This window comes from Manacus candei, unplaced genomic scaffold (genome assembly GCF_025592945.1).
Source record: "Manacus candei isolate 608988 ecotype Guabito, Panama unplaced genomic scaffold, ASM2559294v1 h1tg000119l, whole genome shotgun sequence".
In the NCBI taxonomy this organism is placed as follows: Eukaryota; Metazoa; Chordata; class Aves; order Passeriformes; family Pipridae; genus Manacus; species Manacus candei.
Window position 1 is genome coordinate 4,467,631 of NW_026138167.1, and position 16,064 is coordinate 4,483,694.

Below are 16,064 nucleotides of genomic sequence, written 5' to 3' on the forward strand. Positions count from 1 at the left end.
AGGCTGCTTGCAGTGCCAGAGGCTGGCTGCCTGCCCGGGGATGGCAGTGGCAGGCTCAGTCCCAGTGCCCATTGTGCTCCCCGAGGGAGCGGGGCTGGGGGAAGGGACACACCATCCCACAGCATCTGGCCTCAACATGGGGCCAAGGCCACCACAGTCATCCAGAGCATGACCAGCAGGGCCAGAGGCCAGTCACTCCAGTGGGATTAGCACAGGGGTCAGACACCATTCCCATGGCTGCTGGGGTGGGATGGGGCCAAGGAAAGATGTGGCCAGGGTGGGATGAGGCTGGGTTGGGATGGGGCTGGGGTAGAATGGGACCAGCATGGGATGGGGCCAAGGTAGTATCTGGCCAGGGTAGGATGGAGCTGCAGTAGGATGGGGTTGGGATAGGATGGGGCCAGAGTGGGATGGGGCTGGGATGGGATAGGAATGGTATGGGATAGTGCCATGGAAGGATGCAGCCTGGGTAGGATGGGAACAGAACAGAATGGGGCCAGGGTAAGAGCTGTGGAAGGATGGGGTTGGGATGAGATGGGGTTGGGGTGAGATGTGGTGAGAATGGGGTAGGATGGAACCAACGTAGGATGTGGACAGGGTGGGATGAGGTTGGGGTAGGATGTGGGATGGGGCCGTGGGAAGGGGACTGCCCTGGCTGCCGGACACAGGAGGGAGGATGTGCTCCCCGGCCGGCTGTACTCGAGCGTGCAGGCTGGGGAGGGCTCCGGGAGGATGGAGCGCAGCCTGCCGCATTCCCAGTGTCGCTGTTAGTTTAACAATACCCCGCTGGCCTGCATGCCGGGGCTAATTTTATCCCTGGAGCCAGGCCAAGGCGGCCCTAACTTTCCTCGCTGTGATTTATCCCAGCCATTTCCCTTCAAAAACAAGGCCCCCGTGCCAGCCCCGCTGCCTCCCAGGCAGCCACACGCTGCCCCAGGCCCCGAGCGGTGCAAAGCGGGGCAGGATTTGCCCCTTGGTGGGTTGCTTGAAGAGCAGGAGGGTGGTTACTGTGGGATCCCCTCCCAGGATCATTCTCTCCATGGCACAGGGATGTTTGAAGCTGACTGGCAGCCAGGGGATGCTCAGATGCAGAGCTTTCCCCAGGATCCTGAAGCAGCTCCATTTTCCACAGACATCTCCGGGAAGCGGGTTGGTGTTTTTTCTACCAACAATTTTATTGAAAAGGCTGTGGGGCTTTTTTTTTTTTTCCCTTTTTTTTTTTTTTTCTCCCTTTTCCCAGTCAGCAGCCATGCTCAAGAAAGAGATTTCCCTTCGCCTCTGGGCATCTAGTTAAAAACTGATCAGTAAAAATGCTGCAGAAAAATGGAAAATATTGAAAATATCTCATGACAAACGAACAAAAAAATCTCTTCCAAATAAAGATCTGTTTCCTTCTCTTTTTTCCATCAGAAAAGCTTTTAGTGTGCAAAATGTTGACCGCTTGGACGACTTCTCCCAGCAGGCTGGGATGCACCTGCCTCTGCTCCAGGAGAGTGGGTTTTCAGAAAGCTAAAAATCACTGGGCAGCACTGTTACCTCCACATCTGTCTCTCTTGTGAGCCTCCAGTGCCCCCACCAGACCCATGGCAGGGTGGGAGGACACAGGGAAAGAGGTGGCACAGCCAACCCGCGGGCGAGCCCTTCCCCACAGGCCCGGGAAGGGGGAGGAAAGCCCAAAGTTATTTGGTCTCTAGCGTGATGAGTTCCTGTCAGTTCTCAGTCTGCCACAGACAGAGGAGGCGTGCGAGGCTGCGGGCAGAGCAAGTGGAGGCGTTAGAGGTTGTCATACATGCGCAGTGTCTTCTCCAGCTGCTGGCTGACGCGCTGGTAGAAGACGATCTGCTGCCTCAGGTAGGACTGCATCATCCTCTTGAAGTCAGCCACGCGGCGCTCGTGGAAGTGGTTCATCTCGGCCTGCAGGGCGAAGCCCACCACGCGGCAGCGCTTGCGGATCCCGTCAGCCTCCTCCTGGTCCATCCTGCCCTCGTCGCTCATCCGCTGGCTCTCCTTCACCTTCGCGAAGGCGCCTGGCAAGGCAGGGAGCAGGATGAGAGGCTGGCGGATCTGTGTGACCCTTCCCTGGCCTTCCTGGTTGATCCCACCGCCCTCCATGCCAGGGCACCAGCCTGGACTCAAAGCAGAGGCGCAGAGCTGCCCCACATGAGTAAAGGAGGGATCTACCTGCATCTCCCTATGCCCATCGAACTCATCCCTCTCCTCCAGGCAGGGAAAGACCAGGAGCCTTTCCCCTCTGGACTCTGGCCTCCCCAGCTCCTTTTCCATCCCATCTCTGAGCACACAACCTCATGTTGAGCTGGTTTTGGGGTCTGGGCTCCTGGAGGGCTACAACTCAAGGCTTTGGGTGCTAAGCTAAAAATGCGGGGCATTGTTAGCACAGCCAAGCACCCCAGCCAAGCCTGTCCTCCAAATATTCCATGGTATCCCATAAATGGGGGTCAGGAGTAGTCCTGGGAGACTCCAGACCAGGAGGCTGTGAACCAGGATGGGGGAAGGGCGTGTGGTGCTGTCTGGAGCTCAGCTGGGAAACCATCTCCCTCTCCCAGAGGCAGCTGATGCTCTGACACCAGTTTTTCCCTCTCCATGTTTTTTTACAGCTCAGTTTCGAAAGAATCCTGCCTGGCTCCAGCCCTGCATTCCTCCCCCTCATTAGCACAGAGGCTAAAAAACTAAAAACAAGATCTGGCCTGCTCTGGGCTTTTTTCCCTTATCCCTGCCCCTTGCCGGGAGCACCAGACCCGGGGTTACGGTGCTCCCGCTGCACCAGCCCTGCTCCCAGCAGAGAGGATGAGGAGGAGGAAGAAGCAAAGGTTGGAGGCCAAATCCTGCCTTCCGCTCTGCCCACGCAGCCTCGCTTCCGGACGGGATCCAGCCCCTCTCCATGGGTAAACAACACTGGGAGGAAAGGCATAGAAGCTGCTGGGGCAGGATTGTACTCTCCTTGCTCCCTTTGCCTTCCCAGCCTCCCCCAAGGACATGCAGCGAGGCACAGACATCCCTGGGTGCTTGGACACAGACAGCCCTGGTTTCACCCTGGGGAAAACTTGTCCCCCAAAATCTGAGGATGTTAGTGTGGGTGTCCCCTCCCTGCTATGGGCAGCTGGGCTGGGAGGAGTGTGTGGACTTCGGCCCTGCTCCCACACCCAGCTGCGTCAGCCTGGGTGCAAAGGGCCACCGAGTCCTCCCTGCCTGCCACTCACTCCAGGAAGAGCACAGAAAACACTTCTCACCCCCTCTGACCCCAGCAACTCCAGGGAACTAGGACAAATGAGATGCAGGGAGCTCTGACAGCCCAGGTGTGCTAACCCACTCCTCCTGGACCCAGAATTGCAGGGACATACTCCTGAAAAGTGTGACCTTGGTTGTCCCCAGGAGGTTCAGTGTGTCATCCCCCACGGACATGTCCTCATCCCACTGCCCTGCACAGCCCACTCTGCTCCTCTGGCCCACTCAAGGCCATATCCAGCCATGTCCCAGCCCCGAGAGAGCAAGCTCCAGTATCCCTGCTGGCCACCCATCTGCTGCCTCGGCAGGGAGGGAGGATGAGGAGGGACAAGTGGCAGTGGGTGGGATGCTCAAGAGGTGCCGGGCAGGTCACCACAAAGCCACCAGCAGTGGTGCTGGCTCCTGCTAATGGTCTGCAAGGAGTGACACCCATGCTGATCCCCACAAAGGAAGCACCAGCAGCAGTCATGGAGCCCACAGCATCACTGGGTCAGACCCTGGACCCAATAGCCCTAGCAGCCTCTCCCAGCTGGGGTGACTGGAGGGCTGTGCCAGCAGGGACCACACTGCTTCCCTAGGAGCCACAGACAATGGTTTCCATTCTCATTCCCATCTTCATTTCCCATTCCCTTCATGGCCCAACAAAGGATTTCCTCATTGCATCCCCATACCACTCCCCACGCCGTTCCCACTCCCCACGCTGTTCCCACTCACATGGGGCCGTTCCCAGGGAGAAGAAGGCCTCCTTACCTTTCTGGAGGTGGATGATGTCTGGAAAGTTGGAGAGGAGCCCTTGGTATAAGGAAAGCGTGTCCAGCATGAGGAACAGGTCATTCTTGGGCTGCTCAGCAAACATCTCCCCCACAGTCTCGTACGTCTTGCCTGTGTGGGAGATGGCGTTGTTGAGGGCATCCAAGCTGTAGGGAGGGTCCATGTGGAAGGAGTGGCTGATGGCTTGGAAGGCATTGCCCAACTTCTGGAACTCCTTCCGGAAGCCCCCCACGTGCTTGCGCACCAGCTCCAAGGCCACGTTGGTCAGCTGCAGGACGCTGTCGTCCATCTTCTTGCTGAAGGCCTTGAAGGCGTCCACGCGGTCCTCCACGTCCTGCAGGTCCTGGTGCTCCGTGGGAATCTGGATGGTGAGGAGGAAGCTGGCACCCACCATCTCATCCTTTTCCGCCCGGCGTTTGCCCAGCTTCCACTGCTTCTCGTCACGGCAGCAGAGGAAGTGCTGGAATCCCTCGTACTGGGAGAGGACGGGGTGGCTGGTCATGTGGTCCATCCAGAGGATCAGTCGCCGCTTGCGCTTCTCGATGAAGTCCTCCTCAAAGCGGCCAGTGGCCTGCTTCTCGGGCAGGTGGGGCACCGAGATCACCGTGAACTTGTGCAGGAGGCGGTTGTAGAGCCAGTCGAAGTGCTTGTACCGCCGGTACACGGGCGAGTTGATGTTGCTGGGGGTCAGCTTGTAGGAGATGTAGCTCTTGATGCCCTTGAACTTGGTCTGCTTGGTGGGGTCCTCCACAGAACAGATGAAGGGGTGGGGGTTCGCCCTCCACTGGGGACCTCTGGAGCCCATCTCGATGCAGTATGTCTCAGAGATCTTGGACATCAGGGGCACGTCGCCCAGGATGAAGGCTTCCACACCGGAGCGGACGAAGCAGGAGAAGCGGTTGAGGTTCCTCCCTACCACGCTGCCCCTCTTGGAGGAGCTCATGCTATCCTGCCTCTCCAGCGCCGGCTTGGGCCGGTAACCTGCATGCTGGTGGTGGCCATAGGCCTCCGGGTACTGCAGATTGGGTGAGGGGTGCCCGTTGGTACCCGGGGCGCTCCGGGGCTCCTCCACCACCGTGCACGCATCGTCCCAGTCATCCCAATCATCATCGTCGTCGTCCTCAAAACTGCCCTGGTAGGAGATGCCGGGATTGGGGGATGCTGAGTAGAAGGAGGAGTCGTGCCCGGGGGAGCCGGCCGGGCTGCTGGAGTAGTCCGTGTAGTTGGAGCCTGACCGGGAGCGGAGGATCTCGACGTAGGAAGCAGGGAAGAGGCCGGTCTCCCCGCGGCTGTTTTGGCCCTGTAACCACCCGTCCAGGGAGTTCTCACTGAAGATGACGAGCTCCTCGTTCTCCTGGATGCTGATCTCCTCTTTGTTTTCGCTCTGGAAGTTGTAAAGCGCTCTGGCTTTCAACGCCATGGCCGGTCGCGGGTCGGGAAGAGGAGGGGGGGACACAGCGGAACGCAATCCCCCCAGCCAAAACAACCCCCCCAGGCAGTACCACAGGCTCGCTCGGCTCCGGGATCACCACCACGCGCTGTGGGAAATGGCTTGGCCGGTTTCCCAGAGAAATTAAAAAAAAAAACGGTGAAGAAGAAATCCCTTACGAGGTGACGCCAAGTTCCGTGTGTCCAAGTGACCCCCCCGATCCCGGCACCCCTGTTAAAAACAACATTCCCCAGTTAAAAAACAACATTCCCCAGTTAAAAACGACATTTCCTGGATAAAAACAAGATTTCTGGTCAGGCGAGCGGCGTTTCCCCGGCTCCTCCGGGATGTGAACCCCGGCCGGCCCAAGAGCCGGGCTCTGCCATGTCCACGCAGGGTTTATCTCGCTGGGACGCCGATCCCGAGGTTTCACTTTCCGTGAGGAAAACCTCTGGCTGCCAGCGAGGAGATATATCCCAAGCGACTTTTCTCGGGGGTCCTGTGGATAAAACACCCCAAATTTTCCCCTGCCAGCTGTCGGTGGGTGCTGGGAAATCGTCAGGAACGACCCCAAACCCTGCCCAACCTCCCAGTGATCCCGGGATTTCCTTTCCGGGCCGACTTTCCCGGCGGCTGGTGGGGTTTGGTTTTTCCCTGAAATCCGTAAATCTCACGCAGGACGGAGGTGGAGGGGACGGCGGTGGGGCTGGCGGGGGTGCCGGTGCTGATGCCGGTGCCGGTGGGGGAGATGGTGCCGGGGCTGGTCCCGTTGCCAGCGGGGATGGCGGAACCGGTGCCGAGGCTGGTCCCGCTGCCGGGGGCGGTACCGGGGCTGGTCCCGTTGCCGGTGCCGATGCCGGCCCCGCTGCCGGTCCCGTTGCCGGAGGGGGTGGCGGAGCCAGCCGCCAGCCTCCCGTGACGCAGGGCAGCGCGGCGCTCCCCGCTCCGCCGTCCGGTTCGCAGCGAGCAGCAGCCCGGCCCGGCTTGGCCAGCCGCACGCTGCCCTCTGCAGGCAGCCGGTCCCGGGGGCGCGAATCCTCGCCCGCGGTGGCACTGGCTGCTCCCGCGTCTCTGCCGGGATATTCCCCTCGGCCGTGCCCGGTCACGGCCCGCGGCGTCCCTTCCCAGCCCCCGGGCGGAGGGGGAAACTGAGGCACGGGCTGAGCGGGCTGCGGGGGGCGCCGGGGCCTCCGAGCCGCGCGGGGGCGCTGCGGGCGCGGCCCGGGCGGAAGCGGCCGGCGCGCGGGTGTTGCCATGGAGGAGCTGAGCGCGGCGCTGGCGGCGGGCGTGGGGCTGGCGGGGCCCTTCAGCCCGGCCGCGCCGCACCCCCGCCTGGCCGCGTACAAGCCCCGCGGCGGCCCCGGGCAGGTCGAGCGCCGGCAGCGCCTCCTCCGCATCCAGAGAGAGTGAGCGGGCGAGCGGGCGCCGCCAGGGATGGGGGCGCGGGGGGCGGGCGGGCCGCGTTAGGCCGCCCTGGGGCTGCGTGTGGGGAGGCGGCCCGGTTTGGGTGTGGGATGCGGTGGGTGACCTGCCTCCCCGCTGGGTTGTTTCCTCCCCCCCCCCCCAGGAGGCGGCTGGACTACGTGAACCATGCCAGGAGGCTGGCAGAGGACGACTGGGCAGGGATGGAGAGCGAGGGCGAGAAGGATGGGGAAGATGCGGAGGAAGAGGAGATGGACGTGGATGCTGGCAAAAAGTTGCCCAAGCGCTACGCCAATCAGGTGAGGAGCCACCTGGGTCCCCATGGTGGGGTATGGGTGTGAGACAGGGCCAGGGTGAGGGATGTGGGGTGGTTTGAGGCCACGGTGATGGCCGTTTTGGGGCTGAGAAGAATGTGTCCTGTCTGACTTGGTGCTCAGAGAGAAACTGTGGTTCAGTTTGCCTCCAAAACATGCTGAGTTCAAACGGAAAACAAATGGAGATGGGCTGCCTGTGTGCTGTAGTCATTTATGTTGGAAAAGATCTCGAAGGTCATTGAGTCCAGCCATTAATCCTGCACCACTGCATTCCCCACTTCGGGAGATTTCAGCTCAGCTAGCAGCATTAGTACCCCGTTAGGCAACACTCAGCTAAAGATTTCTGTCTTTCCCCGTGTCTGGGACACCAGGAAGGAAAGGAAAACTCAGCTGGGTTTTATCAGCCTGGGTGCTGTATTGGTCCTAAAAGGCATGCAGCCACCTGGGCAATGTTTGAGGAGGTCAGTTTCTCTGGGCTCTTTAATCATAATATTTTGGAATCTCTAAGCTCTTTCATGTTTTTAAGAATAAAGTGCTGGAGTGGGGACCAAGGTGTGAGGTGGCCAAGCAAGGACTGTGAGCCCTATTCTGTAGTCTGAAACTCAGTCAGCAGCTGGGAAGCAAGAGAAAGACTTGAGGAGTGTGTTAGGCAGGTTGAGGTTGATTAGGGAGACAGAGAGAGAGGGAAGGAGCCCTTTTGGGGGTGACAAGCAGTGCCAGCTGCCTCTAAAACGCCCAGTGTAGCTGTTGAAGCCAAGTTAAAACCTCCTTGTTTTATTCTGGAGCTGTTCATTGTCCATAACTTCAGGATAGTTGTTACTAACTGTTTTTTCCTGGTTTCTCTGTAGCTGATGCTGTCAGAGTGGCTGGTGGATGTACCCTCGGATCTGGAGCAGGAGTGGGTTGTGGTGGTGTGTCCTGTGGGGAAAAGGGCACTCATCGTGGCCTCCAGGGTAAGTGGTAGCAGAGGTGGGGGTCTCACCAGCTGCTAAAGGACATGGTTTATGTTTCCAGCCAACATAAAGCTGGCTTGACTGGGTTTTCTCTCTCCTCTTTCCTCACAGGGCACAACAGCAGCTTACACCAAGAGTGGCTTCTGTGTCAACAGGTTCCCATCCCTGCTGCCGGGGGGGAACCGGCACAACTCAGCCAGAGAGAAAGGTACAGGTGTGAGGAGACATTTGGGATAGAGGGAGGGGAGCTGCCTGCTTCTGCCTGGGAATGTGTTTGCTGGCAGGCTCAGTGCTGCTCCTCCAGCTCCCCTGAGCCCCAGAGCTATGCCCTTTTTCGTGCTGATAGGTAGTCAACCTCAGGCCTGTTTCTGTATCTCTGGAGATAACTAGATGTGGACAAATACCTTTATGCTAGATAAGCACATGGAGTCCCAGAATGGTTTGGATTTGGAAGGGATCTTAAAGGTCATCTTGTTCCACCTCCCTGCCATGGGCAGGGACACCTTCCACTATCCCGGGTTGCTCTAAGGCCCATCCGACCTGGTCTTGAACACTTCCAGGGATGGGGCAGTCACAGCTTCTCTGGCCTCACCGCCCTCACAGGGAAGAATTTCTTCCTAACATCTAATCTAAAACTGCCTTTTTCCTGTTTAAAACCATTGCCCTTTGTCCTGTCACATCTTTTAATTAGCCTGATTGACTGACCCTCTTAAACCCCAATATCCTCTCTGTCCTCTAAAAGAGACCTGTGTGTGCTGTCATCTTCCTTACTACCTCTTGGAGTTCAGTTTTTTGGCCCAGAAAAAAAGAGGTTTATTCCCTGGCAAATGCCATTTTCTGAAACATGCCCTTGCCTGCTATGCCTCTGGCTGGTCCCTTTGTAGCCTCATGGGACTCCTCAGGCTCAAGGCTTTTTGCGGTCACAGTTTCTGTTAACAGAAGAGGGTCCCTCTGCGCCTGGCAGCCTTACATCAGGGCAGGATTAATGCTGGAGAGCTGTGGCCTGGCATTTGCCAATTGGGTTAGGCAGAGTCTGGAGCAGGTATGGACCTCCCTGTGTTTGTGTGTGCAGTGTACACCATCCTGGACTGTATCTACAATGAGGCCCAGCGAACCTACTATATCCTCGATGTGATGTGCTGGAGAGGACACCCTGTTTATGATTGCCAGGTACTGAATCCCTGCCTCCCTGTTGTTCCCTGAGATGCAGTGCTCCAGCACTGTATGTAGCTCACTCTGCAAAATGTGGATATTTCTCCCAAGCACCAGCGTCTTTACAGCTTTTGGGCTGCTGGAATTATGTACATGTTTTGTGGGGCAGTAGCAGGGTTTGGGGTGCTGGTTCTGCAGGTGGAGTCAATTTTGTAAATCTCCCAGGTGAATGCAGAGGAGTGAAGACACTCAGCAGGTGCTGATGGGTGATGTGTAGTGAATGGTCACTAACTCTCTGTGTCCTTTCACAGACTGACTTCAGATTCTTCTGGCTGTCCTCAAAGATCCAAGAGGAGAAAGGGCTGGGAGAGACAAGCAGGATTAATCCGGTAAGTCCCTTTGTGCTGAGAAGGAGGCTGAGGGGTAAGCTCTCCTGTTCAGCAGGCTTCAGCAGTTTCTTTCACAAGCGGAAGCTTTCTTTCTTTTTTTCTTTCTCCTCATGGATCAGGCTTCAAAGTGTACATCTGATGAAATGGGATGCCGTGGTCAGGATGTAAATGGAACCACTGAATATTGTAAATGAGTGCAGTGGGATTTATTTCCCCCATCCAAAGTGCTGAGGGCTATCACACTGCAGGGTATCAGCTAACTTCCATGCTGTTTTTAGCTTTCCTTTGAAATGGAATGGAAAACCAGTGTGGTTTCTGCAGGGGCAGTGTTGGTTGGCAGCCTGACTACACTGGGGCTTATTCTTGCAGTCTTGTGGGTTTGTAAAGCTTTAAGCCTTCCCTCTGTTTAAACTGATCATTGAAATTGTTCGGATGAATGCCGGATTGCCACCCAGAATCCCTGCTGAGCCAGGATAAAAAGTCTTCCTTCGAAGACTTACGTATGGAGGTCAGACCTAGAACCCACTTGGAACATGGTTTTTGGGTACAGACATGAGGGATTTCTCTGCTCAGGCACAGCCAAGCAGAGCAGCTCCTGTGAGTTAAGCATCTCAGTGATAAATGGGGCTGAGTGCAGTGAAGGTGTCTGTGTTCAGAGAACATCCTGTTCTGACTCCCAACAGGAATATCCAGAAGATAGCTACCTAATGAAGGGGGGTCGTTTCAGCTTTCATTTCCTGGGTTGAAAGATTGACTTGGCTGAGCCAGCAGCCTGCAACAGATGCCTGTCTACTTTGCATCCTGCCTGGAGGTCATAATTTTCTCTTTTGGTTAAAAGAACATCTCCTGAAAGGTCCTTCGTGCAGTCTTGGGTGCTTGGGAAAAAAGGTATCAGGGGCATGTGGGAGCTGTTCCTCACCCTTTCCCTTTCATGTAGGATCCTGCACTGGAGGAATCCTTCCTTCTTAGCTGCCTCCGCACTGGTGCTGGACTCAGCAACTTGTTTGCCTTTAGGCCACACAGTTGCCCCTCTAACCCTCTCTTACTCTTTCAGTACAAATTTGTGGGCCTGCAGAACTTCCCTTGCTCCTCGGACAGGCTGTGTGAGCTGCTGGCTATGGACTTCCCCTTTGAGGTGAGAACACCCGGGTGGGAGCCTGGACCTCAGCCTCAGCAGCAGCCCTGCTGTGCCTCTGCCAGTGCTGGGAGAGAGGTGCATCCCCTCTGCTTGGGAATTTGCTCTCCCAAAGCTGCAGGAAGCTTGCTGAGCTGCACTGCCGTTTCCCTTTGTGTGTGGGATGGATGCCTTTATGCCCATGGTTGATCTCTTGCCTTGTCAACAGGTACAGGCCTCATCCAACCACACAGATAAGCAAGAGTTAAACCCACGGCATTCCATGTGTTTGTGCTGCCCTTGCTGCAGTTGGCTGGGTCTGAAAAAGCATTTTAGGATGAGTGTTGATAGGGACACTCAGGCTGCCTCCAGAAGCAGCACAACTCATGTTCACATAGCAGTGTGATGGACAGCTGACCTCTTAAGGGCCAAAGTTGGTACTGCCCATGGCTTTATGTGGGCTTGCATGGGTTTCCTTAGTCTGGCTGCTTCCATATTCTATGTCCAAGGCACCTGGCTGTTTTCTGGGAAGGAAGGAGAAGGTTGATGGTAAGATCCCAATGGTTTCTGAGGGGTTTGGGTCTTCAGAGTGGGTGCCTGAGGTGTACTGGAGCTGGGGGAGGATGGCTGTGACAGAAATGGCTGAACAGGACACCTGTGTTCGCTTCATCAGCTTTAGAAGTAGAATCATAGAATCATACAATATCCTGAGCTGGAAGGGACCCACTAGAATCATCAAAGTCCAGCTCCTGGCCCTGCAGAAGACAGCCCCAGCAATCCCACAGTGTGCCTGAGAGCATTGTCCAAAGGGTCCCTGAGCTCTGGCAAGCTTAGGACCATGACCAGTTCCCTAGGGAGTTTGTTCCATTGCCTGACCACCCTCTGAGGGAAGAATCTGTTCCTCATATCCACCCTAAACCTCACCTGACAAAACTGTTGTGCTATTCTGACCTTTGGGGAAGGGCAAGACAGGCAAATCCACGTGCCACCTCGCTCAGCTCCATGTGGTTGTGAGCAGTGAGTCACAGGCCCTCATGGAATCAGCTCTGGCTGCTTTTGCCTGCCCTGGCTGACTTCTCACTGGAGGGGGAGAGGATGGAGGAGGCAGTGGCATTCCGGCCCAGTGACAACATCTGGAAGCCAGAAGCTCCTTCAGTGTCTGCTGCAGTTCCTAGGAGTGCCCAGTCTCAACCCCACACCAGGAACAGCCTCCACAGAGGTTTCTTGTCCTGCAAAGGCAAAAGCCACATTGATGTGACAGTCTCTTGTGCTGCCCCATCCCGAGTTAGCCATTAGTATAAGTGCAGGTTTAAATTAAGGGACACTAATTTGTCTGTGAGGGCTGACTTTGCTTGTCAAAGCCAGGACAGCCATCAGAGTGAGTCAGAAAGTCCCAGCTTTCCTGCAACTGACTTGCTTAATGACAAATCTCTGAGTGCCTCTGTAGAAACAGTCATTCCTGTCTTTCCTGAGTAAAAGCTTCATTCCTTCCTGAGGCATCTGGTCCCAAGAGGAAAGGCTGAGGAGTGTTGCCTCGCTGTGGTCAGTGGGAAACTTTTGGGCTACGAAAGAGGCCATTGTGAAACTCTGAAGCAGGAGATGGAGCTGAACGGACTCCAGATGTGTAATCCAGCTGTGATTTGCCCCCCTGGTCTTTTGATACATTGGGGTGTAACCCCAAGAAGTGAAATGTGGTGTAATTGGCTCAACACACTGGAACCATGGTGCTGCTTCCAGAATGAAGGGAGCCGTGGGTCCCTCTGGTGTGCCACAAGAGGGAGCCCAAAAATCCCCCAAAACAGCTTCCACCACCGGCACAGAAAATAGATCCTGGTTATGGATAGTGAAGGATAACAGAAGTGGTCTTAGTCTTGGGCCCAGCATCTGGTGATCCTGACAGGAATCTCGTGTGTGTGGTGGCAGCAGAGGTGGTCAGTGCTTTCAGATTTGGGACTTCAGAGTTAATCTGTAACCTGAGAGTTAGGGCCTGACCCGCTCTATTCAGCAGAATTTTATTCCCTTGAGTTCAGTGGACTTTGGATCAGTTGACTGGCTCTGAATTTCAAGTGGTTTTTGGAGTGGATCTTAAGAGCTACTGTCCTTCTCACAGATCTGAGTAAAACCATGCTCAGGTTTCCACAAAGGCAGGGGAGCCAAAGCCTCTGAGAAACCCCGGTGTGAAGGAATGGGAGGACTGTTAAGCATCTAGAATCTGGAAAGCGTGGCTGTGGAGTGTGAAACCCTGCCAGGCCAGTCTCTCCTCGGGTTCTGTCGTTTAGGGACAGTGTCAGCCCTTGTTCTCGTGTGGCTGCTGTCACTGCAGTGACTCAGGGTAGGGACCCAGCCAACAAATTAAATAAACGGGAAGGAATATGGGAGTCACTTAAATCAGGGAAGGGAGAACATGACCTAACTTCACCAGGCTGAACTCCTTTGAATTCTCCATCTTGGGGAAGATATTTGGAACATTCTGGAAGGCGTTTCCAGGCTCTGATCTTTACCAAAACATTCCTGTGGGTGCTGGAGTATCCCTCTTGCTCATCAAGTGCCACGCATCCACAGGAATGGGCTGGATATGCTGAGGTGCTGCAGATTCTGGCTGTTCCCAAGAGGCAGGGGGAGGGAAAAGCTTTGCACTTTAGATATCCAGAGGGGTTACACAAGTTCATCATGATGCTTTCTGTTCTAGTTTTATGTTTTCCTAGCAGAGGAATCCCCCTTTTTCTGGGATTATTTTGCAAGATGTTAACAGTGACTGAAAATTGTGAACAGAGTAGTACCAGGAGCTTTACTGTCTCTACCATAGGTTAGCATCCATGGAGCAGAAATGGATAGATGCTGCTCTGTGCTGTGCTCAGCCTGGGTGTCTGTTCTGGGGGCTGTAGGCTTGGGGAGAGGCCTGGGAGCAATTCATCCCGAGATGGGCTTTTGTTCTCCTCTCTTCTGCCCACTCAGCTACTCTTCTTCATAGCCAAATGGCTTTTTAAGAGATTTTGAAGCTGAGCTAAGAGGAGCACCACCTTCAGCGTTAGTCAGCCTGACAACAAGATCCAGCCTCACAGAGCACACCCTGGGAAGCACAGGAAGAGGGGGAATGAGAATCCCTGAGCATGGCAGGAAAGTGGGGAAAATGTCAGACAGCTGCAGCACTGCAGAGTGTGGAAATAGTAGCACAAGAGTTAAGCCTAAATCTTCAAAGTCCTGAGTGCCCTTAACTGTCATTGATTGCTGGAGAAGTTCTCTCCTGGGAAACATTAAGAATTTTATTGGCATACACCAGTTAAAAGAGCTGTTAGGAATCGGGGCTCCTTGGCATCATGCACTTGGACTAATTACTTTCCAAATGTATTATTTAAAATAACCCTAATCCAGTAAAGTGGGCTGCCTCATTCAGAAACCTGCTGGCTTTTCTGCAGAGTGGGATGAGAGCATCCAGAGGATGCTGCTCTGTGCCGACAGCGGGCTGGAATTGTTTGCCTCTGACAATTTAAAGCCACCTGGGAGTCGCTGATCTTTCAGGGCAGGAGCTCTGCAGGTTTCTTCTTTCCCTTCCGCTGTTTATTGCACTGCTTGGGGAAAAATGATCCAGCTGTTGGTTTTGGCCTGCAAATGGAGAGCAGAGCTGTCGCCTGGCGCCCGGTCATCCACCTGCGGGAGCCTCAGCTCTGCCCTTTTCATTCACTCTCTCCTGTCCGCAGGTTGACGGGCTGCTCTTCTATCACAGGCAAACCCACTACACCCCCGGCAGCACCCCACTGGTGGGCTGGCTCCGGCCCTACATGGTCCCTGAAATCCTGGGGCTCACCGTACCCTCCACCGCGCTCACGGCCAAACCCAGCTATGCCGGGCGGCAGCTCCAGCAGATCATCGAGAGCAAAAGGAGTAAAAAGCTGGCGGTGGAAAAGGGGGACCCAAGCAGCGTGGTGGCCGCGAAGAACGGACATTACGAGCTGGAACACTTGTCTACCCCTCAGCCAGAAAAGTCTCTGGAGGGCCAGGACGGAGCAGTGAGCCAAATGGAGAGTTAAAATGCTGGGACAGGCCAACCTGGGGAGGGAGCAGGGAAAAGGCTCCCTGCTTCTCACTGTCCCTCATGCTCCTGAGAGGGGGCAAAGTAATGATGATAGGATAGCTTTGTTTCAAGGGCATGACAGTGGAATATCTTGCCCCAAGGGCTGTTTTTTGGGGGGGGGGTTTTTGTTTTGTTTTTGTTTTTTTTTAGCATTGGGGTTTTTTTATTTTTTTTTTGCCAAGGCTTCTGTGAGTCCTTAACAGGATTGTCTGGTTCTCTGCTAAGGCAGTCGTGCGTTGGGACGCGCTGCAGGGATACAGTTCAGCTCCTGACCCTGCTTCTCCTGAAGCCCTGGCAGAGCTCCAGCATAGGAACAGTGCTCGGACCTCTGAGGTGCAGCTGCTGCTCATGACCCCAGGTAGCAGCCCCACCTTCCTGACCCCAGAAATGGGGGCTTCTCGGCCTTTGATCCAGCTGTTTTCTGAGGCCTTCACAATGAAAGTTTTGGGGTCAGTCTGCTTCTTACTAGCAAAAAGTTGGCAGTGAGCTTCTGTAAATCCAAAGGGTGGACTTTCCACACCCACATATTCTTAGGACGATCTAAATTTTCCTTGCATCGCAGCAGGACCTGCCTTGGAGCAGGGCTTTGTGCACAGTGAGTGCAGCAGAAGCCTCTCTCTCCTCAAGGCTTTTCTCAGTGGGGGGAGGAAGGAATGGCTTTGGTCTGAAAAACACTACCATTGATCGTGCCAAATAAAAGGTTTCTCAGAAAGACAAATTCTTGAGCGTCTTCCTGCTACCTAAGGGTGGATGCGTGCTGTGCCTCCCAAATAGGGATTGAAAAAATCAGTTCCAGCGCTGACTGGAGCAGAGGAAACGCTTACGTGGGTTTGATTCTCTGCACACGGAGTTAGTTTGGTCCCTTCTGTCCCTCTCACCCCAGCCCAATCCCACTTTTTTTAAGCACTGGCTGCTCCTTCTCCCTGGCTTTAAGAGGATGAAATGATTGTTCTCACTGTCGCCAGGTTGGTTTTCAGAGGGAGATTAAAAGGGGAGATGAAACATCAGGCTAAAGGCGGTGTTGGGGACTTTAATCGCAGCTCTCTAGGGAAATGCCCCTGGAGGAGATAGGGAGAGTGGGGATGACCACCTGCAGATAGTGGGGGCACTTGTATCCTGCCCTCACACCCCCACTTTTTCCCAGAAAAAGGCTGATTCTGTGCCAAGCATGCGGGCTGCGTGCAACCATCTGGCTGTGCAGCCAC

The 16,064-nt window shown here is 55.3% G+C and overlaps 2 protein-coding genes across 2 annotated transcripts; one reads left to right on the plus strand and one right to left on the minus strand.

The window, feature by feature from the left end:
- Positions 1-1,154: 1,154 nt before the first annotated feature.
- On the minus strand, positions 1,155-5,441 carry SNX33 (sorting nexin 33). The gene is made up of 2 exons (XM_051770344.1): positions 3,994-5,441; positions 1,155-2,027 (listed from the first exon to the last, which is right to left on the minus strand). Exons 1-2 carry the CDS (start codon positions 5,432-5,434, stop codon positions 1,774-1,776), a joined length of 1,695 nt encoding a protein of 564 aa, XP_051626304.1. The 5' UTR covers positions 5,435-5,441; the 3' UTR covers positions 1,155-1,773.
- Positions 5,442-6,690: 1,249 nt separating this feature from the next.
- On the plus strand, positions 6,691-15,596 carry SNUPN (snurportin 1). The gene is made up of 8 exons (XM_051770339.1): positions 6,691-6,849; positions 7,011-7,164; positions 8,028-8,132; positions 8,244-8,340; positions 9,205-9,302; positions 9,596-9,673; positions 10,728-10,808; positions 14,486-15,596. Exons 1-8 carry the CDS (start codon positions 6,698-6,700, stop codon positions 14,813-14,815), a joined length of 1,095 nt encoding a protein of 364 aa, XP_051626299.1. The 5' UTR covers positions 6,691-6,697; the 3' UTR covers positions 14,816-15,596.
- The last annotated feature ends 468 nt before the right edge of the window (positions 15,597-16,064 follow it).